This window comes from Musa acuminata, chromosome BXJ1-7 (assembly GCF_036884655.1).
Source record: "Musa acuminata AAA Group cultivar baxijiao chromosome BXJ1-7, Cavendish_Baxijiao_AAA, whole genome shotgun sequence".
Taxonomy (NCBI): Eukaryota; Viridiplantae; Streptophyta; class Magnoliopsida; order Zingiberales; family Musaceae; genus Musa; species Musa acuminata.
The window spans coordinates 37,432,454-37,449,203 of record NC_088333.1 but is presented as its reverse complement, the minus strand read 5'-3'; the positions used below and the strand labels follow the sequence as shown (position 1 = coordinate 37,449,203).

General features: G+C 39.6%; 1 protein-coding gene across 1 annotated transcript in view; it reads left to right on the top strand.

The window, feature by feature from the left end:
- Positions 1–1,220: 1,220 nt before the first annotated feature.
- LOC135679736 (uncharacterized) overlaps positions 1,221–16,750 on the top strand; it is a 37,867-nt gene continuing 22,337 nt past the window's right edge. The window contains exons 1-2 of the mRNA XM_065193720.1: positions 1,221–1,643; positions 2,350–2,552. Of these exons, the coding sequence (XP_065049792.1) occupies positions 1,221–1,643; positions 2,350–2,552 (626 nt within the window). The remainder of the gene's footprint in view (positions 1,644–2,349; positions 2,553–16,750) is intronic.

Genomic DNA, 16,750 nt, shown 5'->3' with positions numbered 1-16,750 from the left:
TATGTGGTTCCCATCTTTTGGAGAGGAACCAGGGACCCCCAATAGATATTGGCATTACAATTGAAGAAAGATGTACGAAAAGGTGAATTAACATTCGTGGCTGCTATGAAGCTAAAGCCACTCGACGAGAAGGTCATTCATGAACCTCCTGTGGTGGCAAATGTCTTGAAGGAGTTCACAGATGTTATGTCACCCGAGTTGCTGAAGACTCTGCCACCATGCAGAGGCATGAATCATCATATCGAACTAGAGCCAAGAGTGAAGCCTCCAGCAAGACCACCCAACTGCATGCCCCCTCCAAAGTTGGCAGTGCTCAGAAAGTAGTTAGGTGAATTGCTAAATGGTGGTCTCATCCGTAGTTCTAAAGCAACATTCGGAGCTCCAATTCTCTTCCAAAAGAAACAAAGATGGGAGCCTCTGACTATGAGTCGATTATTGAACCCTTAATAAAGTAACAGTGAAGAATAAGTATCCCATCCCATTCATCGTGGACTTGTTCGACCAATTGGGCAAAGGCAAGTATTTCTCTAAACTTGATCTCCAATCGGGGTACTAGCAAGTGCGTATTGCTGAAGGCGATGAAGCGAAGACTACCTGCATGACCAGGTATGGAGCGTTTGAGTTCTTGGTGATGCCTTTCAGCTTAACCAACACTTTAGCCATATTATGCACTCTTAGGAACCAACTATTCAATGAGTATTTAGATAAGTTCGTGGTCGTCTACTTGGACGATATCATCATCTACAACCAAACACTCAAGGAGCATATCGAGCATTTTCATACAATTTTCAAGGCTCTCAGGGAGAACACTTTGTTCATGAAAAGGGAGAAGTGCTACTTTGCTCAAACGAATATCTTATTCTTGTGGCATCAAATCGGTGATGACTCTATTCGAATGGACAAATCGAAGGTGCAAGCTATTGTAGAATAGAGAACTCCAAAGAAGGTGCCAGAGCTAAGATCCTTCCTTAGTTTCATCAACTACTATCGACGCTTCGTAGCAAGGTATTCGAAGCGTGCAACTCTACTAATAGAGTTGCTGAAGAAGGAGCAGCCTTGGAGTTGGTTTGATAAATGTGAAGCTGCCTTTTAAGATATGAAGGCTGTTATGTTGGAAGAACTGATGCTCAAATTACTAGACTATGGGGAGCCCTTCGAAGTCTATACAAATGCTTCAGAACTTCGCTATTGGGAGAGTACTCATGTAGGAGGGTCATCCAATGGCCTACAAGAGCCACAAACTTAATGAGACCGAGCGGTGGTATCCGGTGCATGAGAAGGAGATGACAGCGGTGGTCCACTATCTACGAGTTTGGCGACACTACCTTCTTGGATCGCAATTTGTGCTTAGGACAAAAAACATCGCTTTGAGCTATTTCCAAACTCAAAAGAAACTCTCCCCAAAGCAAGCACGATGGCAGGACTTCCTAGCCGAGTTTAATATAGAATTAGAGTACAAGCCCGGAAAGGAAAATGTCGTGACTGATGCATTGAGTCAAAAAGTGGAGTGTGTAAATGTCGTACAATTGGAGGGTAGAGGCCAAGCAAATCAATTGCACTACAACTTCCTTTCCAAGATTAGGGATGGACTGTACAGTGATCCTCAAGCAGTAACCCTGATGCAGCTCATTAAAGAAGGCAAGGTATGATGATTTTGGTCCAGGAGGGACTCGTTTACATAAACGGGAATAGAGTTTATGTCCCTCGAGTGGACAATTTGAGGCGTGAGCTCTTAAGAGAGTGTGATGATTCTCTTTGGGTTGGACATCCGGGCATTCATAGAACCTTAGCTCTCATGGAGAGGGTCTTCCACTGGCTGAAGATGGAGACTGATGTGGAGGAATATGTTCAAACATGCCTCACTTGCCAACAAGACAAGGTGGAGCAGCGGAAGTCGATGGGACTTTTGGAGCCATTGCTCGTACCAGAAAGGTTATGGGAGAGCATTTGCTTGGATTTCATATCAAGCTTGCCAGCAGTAGGGGGACTCAGATCGATACTCGTGGTGGTCAATCGATTTTCAAAGTATGCAACTTTCATTGCTGCACCCCTACACTGTTTAGTAGAGGAGGTGACCAAGCTGATGATAAAGAATGTGGTAAAGTATTAAGGAGTCTCACACAATATCATTAGTGATTGAGACGCTTGGTTCCAGGGATGATTTTGGATCGAGCTATTCAAATTGTTGGGGTCTAAGTTATACCTCTCCACAAGCCTCCACCCCCAAACGGATGGCCAAACCGAAATGATAAACTCACTCCTGGCACAATATCTTTGGCACTACGTGAGTGCCAACCAATAAGATTGGGTGAAGCTGTTGGACATTGCCAATTCTTCTACAACTTGTAGGGGAGCTCTGCATCTAATATGAGCCCATTCGAGATCATTACAGGACAACAACCATCGACTCCTCATACCTTGGCTATTCGATATACTAGGAGTAGTCTGCCAGCATATCACTTTGCAAAAGAATGGCATCGAAATATAGATATTGTACCTGCTTACTTGGAGAAGGTGGCAAAAAAGATGAAGAAGTGGGCCGACTTGGGAAGGTGACCATAGGAGTTCAAAGTCGACAATTTGGTATTAGTGAAGCTCCAACCAACATCACTCTAATTCTTTAGGAACAAGGTACACAAAAGTTTGGTGCGCAAGTATGAAGGGCCCTTCCCAATTATCAATAGGGTGGGAAACGTCTCCTAAAGGTTGCAGCTATTGGCATGATTCAAAATTCATAATGTTTTTCATGCCAGCAACTTGAAAGCCTACTAGTCAGATCCGCAAGATGCTTCTCGAAGTGTTCCAACTTGGCTACCCCCCCCAGAGCGTCCTACGAGAAGCGAGTTGAAACCATTCTGGCGGATCGCAAGATAAAGCTATCCAATGGAGCTGAGCGGACCGAGTACTTGGTGAAGTGGCAAAAGCTTCCCTAAACTAAAGCCAATTGGGAGCCCAAAGATGCCCTATGATATGAAAAAGCAATCATCAATAATTACCAACAAGCATCGAAGAGGGCATCGACAGTTTAAGTGAGGGAGAATGTCATGAACGATCATCATGCACTCGTAACAACTTCGTTTAATGAATTGTTCGACGCTTTTACATGCTTGTACAAAGACATGGCAGCCTGTTTTACCTTAGTTTTGTATGTTTTGGTATATTATTGGGCGTTGAATAACTCTTCACAAGTTTATACATTAACTGGACAGGAACTTGCTTTCGTGCCCATCACTCGATGAGCAGTTGTTTGTGGACTTACAACTGTTCGTTCTACCTTTTAAAGTCCTAGTTTTTATCCTTTCTCTCTTTTCTCTAATGCACACAAAGTGCTTACTTAATTGTTTGTAAAGCTTCTCTATTTGCGAGACGTCAAGATTTATGCATCGCTCATTTTCAATCTAATCAACTTTCTATTTTACATGTCCTTCAAGACTTATACGAGGTTGCAACTAGGCTGACCCTTTGCAGATGCGTATATTGCAAAGGCGCCTTATGACTTAGGCAATCCCAACTAAATATGAGAAGTTAGCGCAAGGGTGCTTCACGACTTAAGCAACCTAAGCTAAGTTCACGTTTTAACTGCAAAGATGCGCAATTTCAACTAAGTCCATAACAGTCTGGTGGAACGAAGTAAAGATGGTGTCGTTAGTGAGTTCATCGGGAAAAATAAATTGTGCAAAAAATTGCTATTTGTCACTACATTAATTAAATAAGAAACATAGCTACAAAACTACCTGTCTGTCATTTAACCTCAAATTTTCATAAATGCATCCAAAAAGCTAAAGGTACTTTTGTGGGTTACAAGATTTGTGTGATACAAATGATCTCGTCGAGTTTGTATCGAGCTCTAATTCAGCCCAATTAGGTTCCAATTTGATCTAGTTCGAGCTCAAGCCTCACTCAAATTTGACTCAAATTGAATTCCAATCAAAATCCAATTCAGCTCAGCTAGACTTTGGGTGCCGATTCAAATTCAATTTGGCCAAGCTCTAAGTCAAGTCCAATCTCAAGAAGTAATATCCGATCAGCTCCAACCTTCATCAAGCCCCAATTCTAGTTGGACTCGAATTGGAAGATGACTTTGGGTGCCAACTCGAACAACCAGCCTTCTTCAATCCGACTCCTAGGAGGAGATCGGCACCCCAATTGAAGAGGAGATGATGGCCAGCCGGTTCTTAGCTAAGAAACCTCAAAACTTAGGACTCTGCCCCATGCCTTATCTATTAAATCAAGGGATCTCAGCCCCCTTGAAACCATCGAAGCATCAATAAGAAAACACAGTGCCAAAGAAACCAACGCTGGTTGTTTGAATGTGTGATCTAAGAGAGTTTTATGTGGGATGGAGTTGGAAAGGTAAAAAAAAAGGAGCTAGGATTTCATAGTTGCAATTATTTTGTTTCTTCGGATATAGAGAATAGCATCATCCATGTATGATCCATATCTAATAACTTCTTGATTTGGATTCGTTCATGTCAAAATGTGAGTACTTGTATCAAAAATTTTGGGTCAGATTTAGGATGTTATCGGTCTATGTTGAAACGAACCGAATGTATCCTGTTTTCGAGCTTGATCAATAAATGGATGAAGATACAAGTTAATCTTATGGTTCTTGTGAATCACTTGATGGAGGGTACAAATCTTATATTTCCACAAAAAAAGTCAAAAATAATCAGAAGATGAAACCGAGAAAGACACACTATCCTGCAATCCCGACTTAGATCTCTTGGCGGATAAAGAATCCATCCAACAAAAAAAGTCGAATGTTTAGACAAATCACTACACTTTATGGCTGTCATTTAGCCAACAGCTACATATTAGAATTATGTAGATGAAGTATGATTTGATTTCTACGAGACTCCTTTATAGAAATGAACTAGACTTATGTTCTTCTTTTTTTATATCTTTTATTGGATAACTATCCAAGATGGAATAGGGACTAAAGGAAGATAGAATAGATATAATCTCAATTGTGTCATATTGTGTGTAATTATTAGGAGATTCTATCTATTTATTGGTGAGAATAGAAGATATAAGATAAATGATTAGGAGAATCTCTTTCATCAATATCGGAAGTTTATTGCATACTAAATTCTTTTGTTGTCTATGAGAAGGCTTGGTCCTCTTATCCCGCTTATGCTTTGCGTAGACTTTCTGGCTTTCCTTTTACATAGAACTAATTAACAATACACATCTGTAACTAAATTGGTATTTTGTGCTTTGGGTACTATGGTCTAACTTGCCTTATGCAAATAAGTGACTTTCTTTTTATTGAATCTAATTAAAATTATAATATATCATGCCTAATTAAATAAGATCACATAAGATAATATTTTATTAAGAATCTTCTCATAATTCCTTTAAAAAAATGGAAGTAAATATATGTAAGTTCCACAACAGTCAACATATGATGAATTATTCTACACAATGTCAAAGTAGAAAATATTATAATAATACACCACATTCTACATTTGAACACTTCTATGAGCCAAAGATCCAGCGGCTTTCCCTTGGAAAAGGAGAAAGAGATACGAAAGCTTCAGAGCACTTCTGCTCTCCTCCTATCGTCCCGATGTTCCTTCTCTCTGATGCTCAATCCTTTGTGCTTCATTGACTACCGCAGCCCTATTGCCTTATTGCGTAGCTGCTGCACCACCAACTGCAGCTTTTACCGAGGGATCACCTAGCCGTGACATCAGAATGGTGCCCTCGCCTGTCGCACCCACTTGTTGCATAGAGGATTGTTGTTGGTCGCCTACATCGCCCTCCACAAAGCCACTACATGTAGTAGCAGCCTCTAACCAATTCGGTTCTGTGCTGCTGAGGGCAGCCACCTCCGAGGGCTCCTTTGCCCGTCTCTTCTCTCATGTTCCCTGTGATATCTTTTGCTTCCCGTTGACCCGTCGATCGAAAACATGCGTGCTGATGCTGGAGATGACCAGAATCGTGCATGCTATGAAAGACGCTTGAGCCCGTCTCCTCACGGCCTACTGGAACACCGTCGCCGAGTGCTTCAAGAACTCCTACAGTGATTGGAGGAGGAAGATGACCGAGCGCAAAGGAAGAAGAGGAAACGGAAACTAAGAGGAGTCGTGCAATGTTACTCTGCATCCCATGATCGGCGACTCCACCAAACCACATTAATGGTTCTTCAATTCAGAGAGAGTATACGTACAGTGATCAAACAACATAAATTTTGAGGAAACACATAACTCATTGCTCAAGAGACATAGGCATTGGAACGAGGCCAAGAGCCTTCACTCCGTTTCCATTCCATGGCATGTCGCTGATCTCTCTCTTATTGCCGCTGCTATGCACTTGCCATGGCTGATGATAACTGTTGGGATACAATCTGGATCTCAGTATTAGGAGATAACAAGACAGAGAGAGAGAGAGAGATGAGGAGGGTTTTGATTACAAGAATGTCGACAAGGAGAAAGCAGAGGAGAAGGGAATAGAAGTTATGAGAGTTCGAGTCCAGTCAAAAGACACAAGTCCAAAGGAGGACAAGCGACTTCTCTGCTATAGTTTCTTCACTCCCTTGAGGGGGATACTGCATGCTTGCAGAGAACAACACCAAATCTAGCAACACTTGGGTCACTTTTGCTTACAACCAACTCGTGCTATGTCGAACAGTATCTAAGAAGAATTACCAAAGTTAGTTTAAACACACCCATTTCATGACGAACAGAATTAGCTAAATCAAATTGGCCAAAGAAAGCAGTAGAAAAGGCATAAATAAGCGTAAAAGCCATTCTGCACTTTATATTGTTTGCCAAATATGTGTGAAACTGTTGCTACAGGTACAGGTGATCTGAGCACAGCAAGTAAAATTAATCAGGAGCTGACCAAGGGATTGGACAAAAAATTTGAAAAAAAACAAAAAAAATATCTAGAGAGATCAATAATCAAAGGAGTATCAGAAAGTCGATCTATAATTAATATGATTTGACAAATCCTAACTACACGAAGAAAACTAAAATTTTTAATATATAAGATTAACTATAAAACTCTTGGGTTATCCCCATTGAAGTACAACTGTATTTGTATATCTCTCACATAAATCTAAAATTTTTTCTCTTGATCCTTTCTAGAAACTAGAAATCACCTTTAGAAATAACCAAAGTATCTTAACTCTTTCTATCACCAAAATTTTAAGATTCAAGATGCATTTATAAGAACAAATCTTAATTCATTAAGAAGTTTTAATTTAATTAGAATTTATTAATTAATTTGAATATAATTAAAACATCTAAAAATACTTATTAATCCTAAGATAAGATGTTTTTGTTCTACTATTAGACCGTTGGTGGTGCATGTGAAATGAGACCAACAGTTACAGCAACCTCGCCTGTTGTAAGAAGGCTAACTTCTCTTTGGCACAAGGCAACTTATGAGACCGTGGCAGAGATCTCTCAATGGCCTTTAAGTAATGCTGACTTCTCATCATTTGGTTGTGTGATCCCTCGATACCCTGAAGAGAGCTTTAAGTAGGAAGGAGTTGGAATAGACAAAGGAAAGATTAAAAAGAGCAGGGATTTCATAGTTACGATTGTTTTGCTTCTTCTAATCTAGTGAATGGCATCATCTATGTAGAATTGTCAACTCTTTGGATCAGATATTTGGACCCGATTTTGATGTGATGGCTCATCGGCTCAAAAAGTGAGGTCAGATTTTGTTAGTTATGGAGATCCGTTGAATGGACCCTTATCTCTACTCTGTTTTGGAGGTTGATCAATTGACGAATGAAGATACAAGTTGATCCTATGGTTCTTGTGAATCATAATATTTATTTATTTGCATGCATGTTTCTTAAATTTTGTAGTCTAAACTAGTTTGAGCAAGTTAACATGTAGACATTGGGTTTTAGATATGTAAAAACTAGACATGGTGATTGGTTTGAATAGGAACAAATAAATTGATTTGGGATAGGTTGGCCATTCATGTTAATCTGACATTGGTTTCCTATCACCAACACCATCCCTTGTTCCACATCTCTATGCATGGAGATGAGGCTAATTTAAGTGTCTGAACCACGTATTTGAAATTAAAAAAATCCAATAACGGTATTGTAAAATTAATACAAATTCTAAGAAAGGCATCATGCTTGGTAAATTATTAATCTTCCTTCCTAATACATCCTCATTGATTCCATTTCATATCAAAATAAATATAATAAAATTAGATCAAAATTGAAATTTGACCATCCATTATGCATTAATAAAAAATTATAAGGAATTAATTTATATACTATGCATTTTGCATGTACTTGGAATTAATCGATCGAGAGAAGTCAAACCCGATAGCCTTGAATCTGATATGGTTCATATCAACTCATTTAAGTTAAATTCGAGTCTCTCTCTATATAGAATTGGTGCACTATAATATATTTCTCGAGTCTAATTAAAAAAAATTATTACATGATATAAGGGTTCGAAGCTACTCTTTATCTGATCATCATTTGTATAACAAATTCACTAATCAGCAAAAAGTCTCATAGAGACATTGATTTGAGCCTAATATCTAAATAAATTGGTCATTACAGGTTACCCTGAATAGATTTTGGATTTCAGTTATATGAAAATCAACCTAAAGCAGTGTTCAGGTTTAACTCATATAACTCATTTTCCCACAATTAGAGTTTAAACCAAACATTTAAGTTAAGTTAGCTATGCCAATGTGAGAAAGAAAACACTACTAGGAAGAACAACAAATTAAGGTTTAGTCCTCAAATCTAAGTTTAGATACAAATACAAAATTGGTTGGCATGGAGTTGATCCATGATGGTCCTTGTCACAATCGGAGTTTTTTTTTTTTTTTTTCATGTGAGCCATCAAAATTATTTCCCTACAAAAATATTATATAGCATAGATGAAAACAACTGATGTGACAATTTAAATCATTAAAGGGACAAAACCATTCATCACAAAAAAAAAAAGAAATGAATTATAGTTGAAAATTATGGTTGTAATAATAGGACAAATTGTTTTAAAAAAAAAACTCTCTTTGGGTATTTTTGAGAAGTGCCTTAGTTATTAAAATTTTATTATAGCCTCAAGTTTGTATCTAATACCTAAAACATCCCTTTCCTCTCCTTATTCTAAGGACTGATTTATTGGGTGAATCCATATGGTTATTATATTTTTACACTATGTTATAGTATTTTTTATGATACCATAAAAATACTATAACATAATATAAAAATACTATTAAATTTTATTAAAAAATTATGTTTATATTATTTTTACGCTATGTAACAGTGATATTATAATAATAGATAAAATATTGTAATGTATTGCAAAAATATTATGAAATATTTTTTATTACATTAAAATATGTTATGGTATTATTAAAAATACTGCAACATAATGTAAAAACATTACAACTTAATCAATTCACTGTATGGATTAATCCAGAGGAAAAAAAAAGATACAAGAGAGAAAAAAAGGTATACGACTGGGAGTATTCCATATTCTTTTTTCTTTCCCTATTATACCTTCTAATATTAGATTTTACTAATTTGGTATAGTTACAATAAATCATATTGAAAGGATGTTCCTTGAAATAATACTATGAAAGGTGTTTTTTAAGATATTTTTAGACGCTATAAATATATACATAAAGAACCCATCATATATGCACATAAAGATTTCTCTTTATATTTTTAATTATTCTGTTTAATTCTATTTAGTTGCTCGGTTCTCTAAAAGATGAAATCTCAATAGTTAGTGCTCCCAAGAGAAGTAATTCTGATTGAAAATCATGCTTAGTTTCCAACATAGGTATTAGATTTTTCCTTAAGAATATGTTTATACATCTTCTAAAATATTATCTTTCAATTTAATATTTAAATATTCATGATTTTCTTAATCATATCCATGTACTTTTATTTAATTTAAGATGAAATCTCAATAGATTTTGATTAAGGAATTAATGAAGAATTTTCAAAATAAATTATTTTCATTTGGTTGCATTAATATGCCATATTCTTTCATTATTGTAACTTTACAAATCATACTCTTCATTTGTTAATTAAAACTAAATTAGGATAAAACCAAAGTTGGATATCGAACCATTTCTTCCCATGATGAAATAGGGACATTGCTTTAGTGTTCAATTGATTAGAATGTCCTAAGAAATATTTGAAAGTAAAATGTCAACTTTCAAGATATTTTTTTTCGTCCTATATGATTAGTTGAGAGCCTAAATTGAAAATTTTAAAATGCATATGTTTGATAGTAGATTTCATTATGTCTTGTATTTTATATATCTTATATTGTAATCATTTATAAAGGATTTTAACTTTTATAATATTTATCATTGTATAATTCAACATTGTAATGTAAACAGTTCTCTCTATGAATATAAAAGAAAAAAAGTAGAAAGGTCTTCAAATGTAGGAGCTACGAACAAATCAGTTAGAATTGAGAGTTATGGTGATAAGCTTTGGTCCATAAGATCATATCAAAAATTCTAAAATCAAATTCTCGATAGATTTAGTTCATAAATTTTGTTTTTAATATTTAATTCATTTCCCAAGTTATTTAAACTTGTTCATCTTGAAGTCTTTCAATGAGAAAAAAATTATTATGTTTATTATATTATCTAGGGAGAATTATGCTTCACTTCAAATAATTTCCTCTCGCTATATTATAAAAATTATTTCTATGATATTATTTATATAGTTTATATCTTAAATATAATAAAATTATAATTTACTTTTAAAAATAAAAAAAATAAACTTATGAGGTAATCGAGTGACGTATTGTCACGACCTTAGCTGGTTTTGCCTAAGGCGTGCGGCACCCTCGCGCGTCCGTTCGCAAAGGTCAACCTCCCCGAAGCCCCCCCATTGTCCCTTAGGACCAACAAAAGAGAGAACGGGTTAAAGAGAACGCCTCAATCGGGATCCACAAGCAAACATGTCCGAAAAACACTTCATAGACAATGCAAATTACAAACAGACTTTACAAGCTCTGAATAGTTGCACAACAAAGGGTAAAATGGTCCATTACAGACCGAAAAGCTCTCGCACGTGTCCACATGACACAACCTTTATTTACAAGCCTAAAGAGGCCACCAACCCAACTAACATGGGACTATTTAGCCTTCGGCCGCCCCTCTACCTATTGTACAAGGCATGAACATGCCAAAAGACAACGGACAGACATAAGCATTACATCCAACATCTTGTTTAGAAGTTTGTCCGTTAGATTCTCCCCCACTTATCCCTTCGACGTCCTCGTCGAAGCCTTTGTGAACACTGCAACTCTTCGCCTTTGCTGAGTCTTCAATCTTCTGCTCCAGCTGCAATGCACCTCCTGGCTCCCAACTGCTCTCCACTACTGTTTCTGAGTAGTCGAACCTTTGATCCGCCATGCTGCTTCAACTCGCCAATGACTCTGACTCTGGTGTGGGGTTGGTTGAGTTATATTGATCCTCGTTGATTCCTACAGATCCGCCAAATGAAGGAAAAGACCATCCTTACTGCGCTAGTCTCTTAAAAATTCCACATGCTGCTTGAACTGGGTGGATGCTTGTTGGAGCTTTAACGAGCATCGTCTCGCAAACTTCTGAAGTTTTGGGTCCTTCCTCCACAAAACCTGCTCATTGACTCTTCTTTCAGTTAGTTGTCACATCCAAGTAGGTTCGCATCACTTTCGCTTTCGATTGGCATTTCGTTGGGAAATGAAGCGGACAATCTACTCTCAGTAGCACTGATCACCGTTGGTGAGGATTTGACAACTATTGTCTTCCATTATCTTCGAAGGGTCTTTGAACTTATGCAGAGCTCATCTACTGGATAGATAAGAGAACTGGGGTACTCGGTTTCGCCCATTCTCTTAAGAGTTGAGAAGGCAAAGGTTACTTTGACTTCGCCCGCCTCCTCGAGGTTGTACTTCATGCATCGAGCTGGTTACTAGTCTTCGCCTGCTCTTTGCTCACACTTCTGAAGCACTTGAAGTGTTTGCACTCCTTGCGTTGAGTTAGCTACTGTGATTTACCTTCTCAATGCCATCGAACTTCTGGAATGTAGGAAGTTTTCACCCCAGCTTGGAGTAATTCTCTGATAGATGAGGTCGCCTCTGGGATTGTACCGTCTTCTCCATCAACCCTGCCGCCTACTCCATTGAGTAGCAAAGGTACAGCACCGCGTACTGCTTGCTTCGTTCCTTGGTCGTGCACTCTTGCATGACCCGAAGTCCTTCACTTACGGCTATCTTGATGAGAAACTTGTTGATACCGGTCTTACGAAGTTTCTTGGCCTCTGCCCTTCAGCCTTGTCTCGGTACTTGGAGATTGCCTCTGCATGCTCCACCTCCTCGGCCCCTTTCACGACCAAGTGCTCTCCCTCCGTGAGAGCAAGGGATCAATGACTTGCACGGAAGTCCCGCCTCTGCGGTACCATGGCGCTGCCATGCCCATGGCCCTACTATCCGTCGCCTCGCCTCTGTATCCCTTTTCTTCACAATTAGTAGAGATGTCTCCGTGGCACTCCTCTGAGTCCACCTCCATTCTAATTGATGCTTGATTTTGGGTAGCTAAGTCCCTCTTGACTCATCGTTGCTTCCTCGCCCCTTTCGACCCCCTACTTCAACACATCTGTGTTCTCCAAGCAGTCCGTTTGGTCGATGGAAAGACAGACTGCAACTCCCATGCATGGCCTCTGCCATCACATTGTAGAGTTTGCACCGATTCTGTTCTCCTTAGCTTCCCTGGTAGCAACGTTCGCTTACTCGACCTTGTCCTCTGACTTGTCGGGCTCCCTTAAGCGAATATGAGCTCTGGAGAAGTCTAACTCTCCAGCTACTTCGATCATACCTCTGCATGATCAAGTCCCTCCCATGGAACTCACTGGTACTTGCATTCGAACTTTTCCCTTGGTGGAACCCAGCCTCATATGCTGATGACCAAGGTTTTCATCCGATGCAAAATTCGGTGCACGCCCGGAAGACCCGCCTCTGCGGTACCATGGCCTTCACTCCTTGAATCCATAGCCCTTCCTGTCGTCGTGTTGTTCACCAAAGCGGAGCTCCCAGTAGCTCCCGATCATACCTCCATATGATCTCATCCCTCACGGGACAGATTGTGTGTATCGCATTGCCACGAACTGTTCCACCACGATCCGCTGCACCATGTCGCCTCCTGGTGACATCTCCATTGCATTCTGATCCTTGTGGAATAAACTCGAATTATGAACCCTCTATGTGTGGCCTCTGCCAATACATCGCAAGGTCCCTTCCACCTTCGATTTTGTTCGCTCCTCTGGCAATCGACCTTCATCCACCCACTCCTGGGTCACACCTAGATGAAGCACCGCTCTAGGACAGTCCGTCGCCTAGTAGCTCTCGAAGTCCACCGACTTCACTGTAATCTGTGCACCATTGTCTTGGATCCTGGGCCTCTGCCCCTACCAGCACAATCTCCGCTGCGCACCGCTTCCTTCATAGCAACTCGAATGGCAACACTGTGGCATATTCTTCAAGAGTATCCGCCTCTGCGTCCTCTCGCCCCGTGCTAAGGCCTTCTGAACCCAACTTTGCCTCCGCAAATTGAGTCGCCTTAGTTTCTCCATCAAATGCTTCTCCGAGATAAGGTGCATGTGCCCCGAAGCTCCCTTCGTCTTTGGCACCATGCAAGATGAGTCCGCTCTGTCAGAATGAAGGACCCATGGAACAACATGATCCTACTCTTGCCTCTGCAAGAGTTCATGTCCTTGACCTCTGTCTAAGAAAAGCACTGTGCCTCTGCTCCATGTTCCAACTTCTATGCTGGCTCCCTTCATGCGGCTTGGGCACTTCGCCAAGTTACACCCAAGTTGCTCCGCTCCTCGTTTTTGCATTTAGTCGATGGTGGCTCTCGCACCCACCATTTCACGGGTCAGCCCTCCCTTGAGTCCGATCTCCACATTGACTCCAAGTGTACTTTCATAAGTTGCTTTAGGTCGCTCCCCCACTTGATCTCACAATGCATCCACCAATGCATTCTCTCAAGCGAGATCATGCGACGACTCCTCGCCGCTTGCTCAGTCCATCGAGCTTCGTGGAGTTGTTGTTTGTTGAGGTACTCCTCCTCAACATGTGAGGTCCATGTCACATGATTCTCCCTCTGGAGAGCCGAGACTTATCCCTCCTGGATAACTATCCCATTGGAGCAACATCTCTTTTCGTTTTGGAGACCACCATCCCCTTGGACTACTCCGAACTGCTGAACAAATTGTGCACTGTTCTGCCTTCTGCAAGTGCACTTGCTAGATTGCAACTTCATGTCAATACAGCCCCCGCTGCACCCCTCAAGGCCTAGCAACATGTTGAACTCGTTGCACACTTCAGCCTCCGACGGACATATCCTTCACATGCCGAAGAGAAAGTTTCAATGCTCCATGGCGCCGAGGTTCGGTCGCCTTGGGATGGCCATGAACATTCCATCGTCCGCATACAAGCCCATGCATGAGTACCAAATTCTTCGAGTTAGCAATTCCCCTCACCTCTGTGAGCTTTGCATAACTCTTTTGGTCGTTGAGCAACTCATTCCACCTTGCATGGTCTCATTCTTGCTAAGCGCCTCGCTTGCCTAGAGCACCATCAAGTATAGTTGTCAACGTTGAGCCGTAGCTCAAACTCAGCCATCCCAACCTTTGTGCGCTCCGAATTCTTCCAAGCTTGCCTGTTCTCGTGGTGCCTCTTGCGCGAAGGGTTGGCCATTCCATTGAATGCCAATGTTAGATGCCCGCTCCTCTGAGCGACTCTTTTCCCTACATCTCCATGCCCGTTTTCCCTCAAACGGTCGCGCATTGCTGACTTCCCTCAACGCAGCCCCGCTAGGTCCCCCACGTTTGCATGTCAAGTGTTTCTATGAGTGCTTGTCCCGCTCTGATACCATAATGTCACGACCTTAGCTGGTTTTGCCTAAGGCGTGCGGCACCCTCGCGCGTCCGTCCGCAAAGGTCAGCCTCCCCGAACCCCCCCATTGTCCCTTAGGACCAACAAAAGAGAGAACGGGTTAAAGAGAATGCCTCAATCGGGATCCACAAGCAAACATATCCGAAAAACACTTCATAGATAATGCAAATTACAAACAGACTTTACAAGCTCTGAATAGTTGCACAACAAAGGGTAAAATGGTCCATTATAGATCGAATAGCTCTCGCACGTGTCCACATGACACAACATTTATTTACAAGCCTAAAGAGGCCACCAACCCAACTAACATGGGACTATTTAGCCTACGGCCGCCCCTCTACCTGTTGTACAAGGCATGAACATGCCAAAAGACAACGGACAGACATAAACATTACATCCAACATCTTGTTTAAAAGTTTGTCCGTTATAGTATAGTTCAAGAAATAGTGCAACAACATTGAGACCCATTGACATAAGGAGATTGTAGTGAGTTGTGACTTACTATCTTTTGTCATTAATTTGGCGTCCAACGTCTTTTCTGTCGAGCTTTATGACTGTGTGCTAAATTGATTCAATAGTTGATGGATGAAGCGAAAGAATCTAATATTTGATTTGGGTTCTTTTTTCATATATTTTGGGCAGATTTTTGGTATAATTTTATTATAAAAATATTTTTAACTTGCAAATATGGATTTATTATAAAATGTTAGGATCTCCCATATTTGATGTGTTAGTTTGGTGTAAGCATAAATTAGGTGACCAAGAATATTTAAATGTAGATTAATTATAATTTAACATAGGTTTGAGGATACGTGACAATATGCTCAGGGCCAATCTAATACAAGTGAAATATGTGAAACCTAATCTAGTGGATCCAAGTATCAATGGGGTTATAGATCCATGAACTTGATAGGGGCAAAAAGTATATCACTCGGGAAAACACAAAGGTAAATCAATAATATAAAATCATGTAGCTCTATGTTCCTTCATAATGATCCTCCCATTAACACTAAATCAAAACTTAAAATAGATAATAAAAAATATTATCCTTACTATAAACGCTATATAAAGGATTGGATAAGAAGTTTAGAGTCACCCTTTACTCTAGTTTTTCTCTCTCGTGTCTTTCAAAGGAACAATGAGGTTTACTGTTCTTTCACTATGTTGCAACTATTTATTTGATCACATGCTGATGACATTTCAGTGCTTCGTTTTTATGTTTGTTCATCTTTTTCTTAGTGTATAACTTGTAAAACAAAACATCAAGATCGGATTAGATGAGGTTAGATTAGTTCGAGTTGGTTCATAGCTTTTGATTTATAATTTATTGGATTAACTTGAGTCATTAGTTTCTTATTCATGGTTTATAACTTCTAATTTATAATTTATTGGACTAACTCAAGTAATACGTTTCCTCTTCATTCTTTAAATGTTTGATGGTATTTTCCTTTGTTCTCTTATCTTTGATCTTGTACTTATTTTATCTTATATTGATACTTGATAGAGAATTAATATAATTGTTAGAAATAAGATAAGTTTTATGGCAAGAATACCTGAAGACATATTTCTTCTGGAAATCCCCCCAAGGCTTCCTTATGATTCCCTCCTTAGGCTCAAATTCGTTTGCAAGAGCTGGCTTCAATTCATCACCCATGACCTTTTATTTGCACGACAACACTTAAGTTGCAATGGGACACCTGGCTTCATGTATGCATATAATAATTGTACAATTGAATTTCAACCTACCAATATTTTTGAAAAATTCAACATTTGCAAACCAGTGTCATTCCCGGATTCCAATGGCTTAGAGAAGGCAATTATTATTACCTCCACCAATGGACTCATTTTGT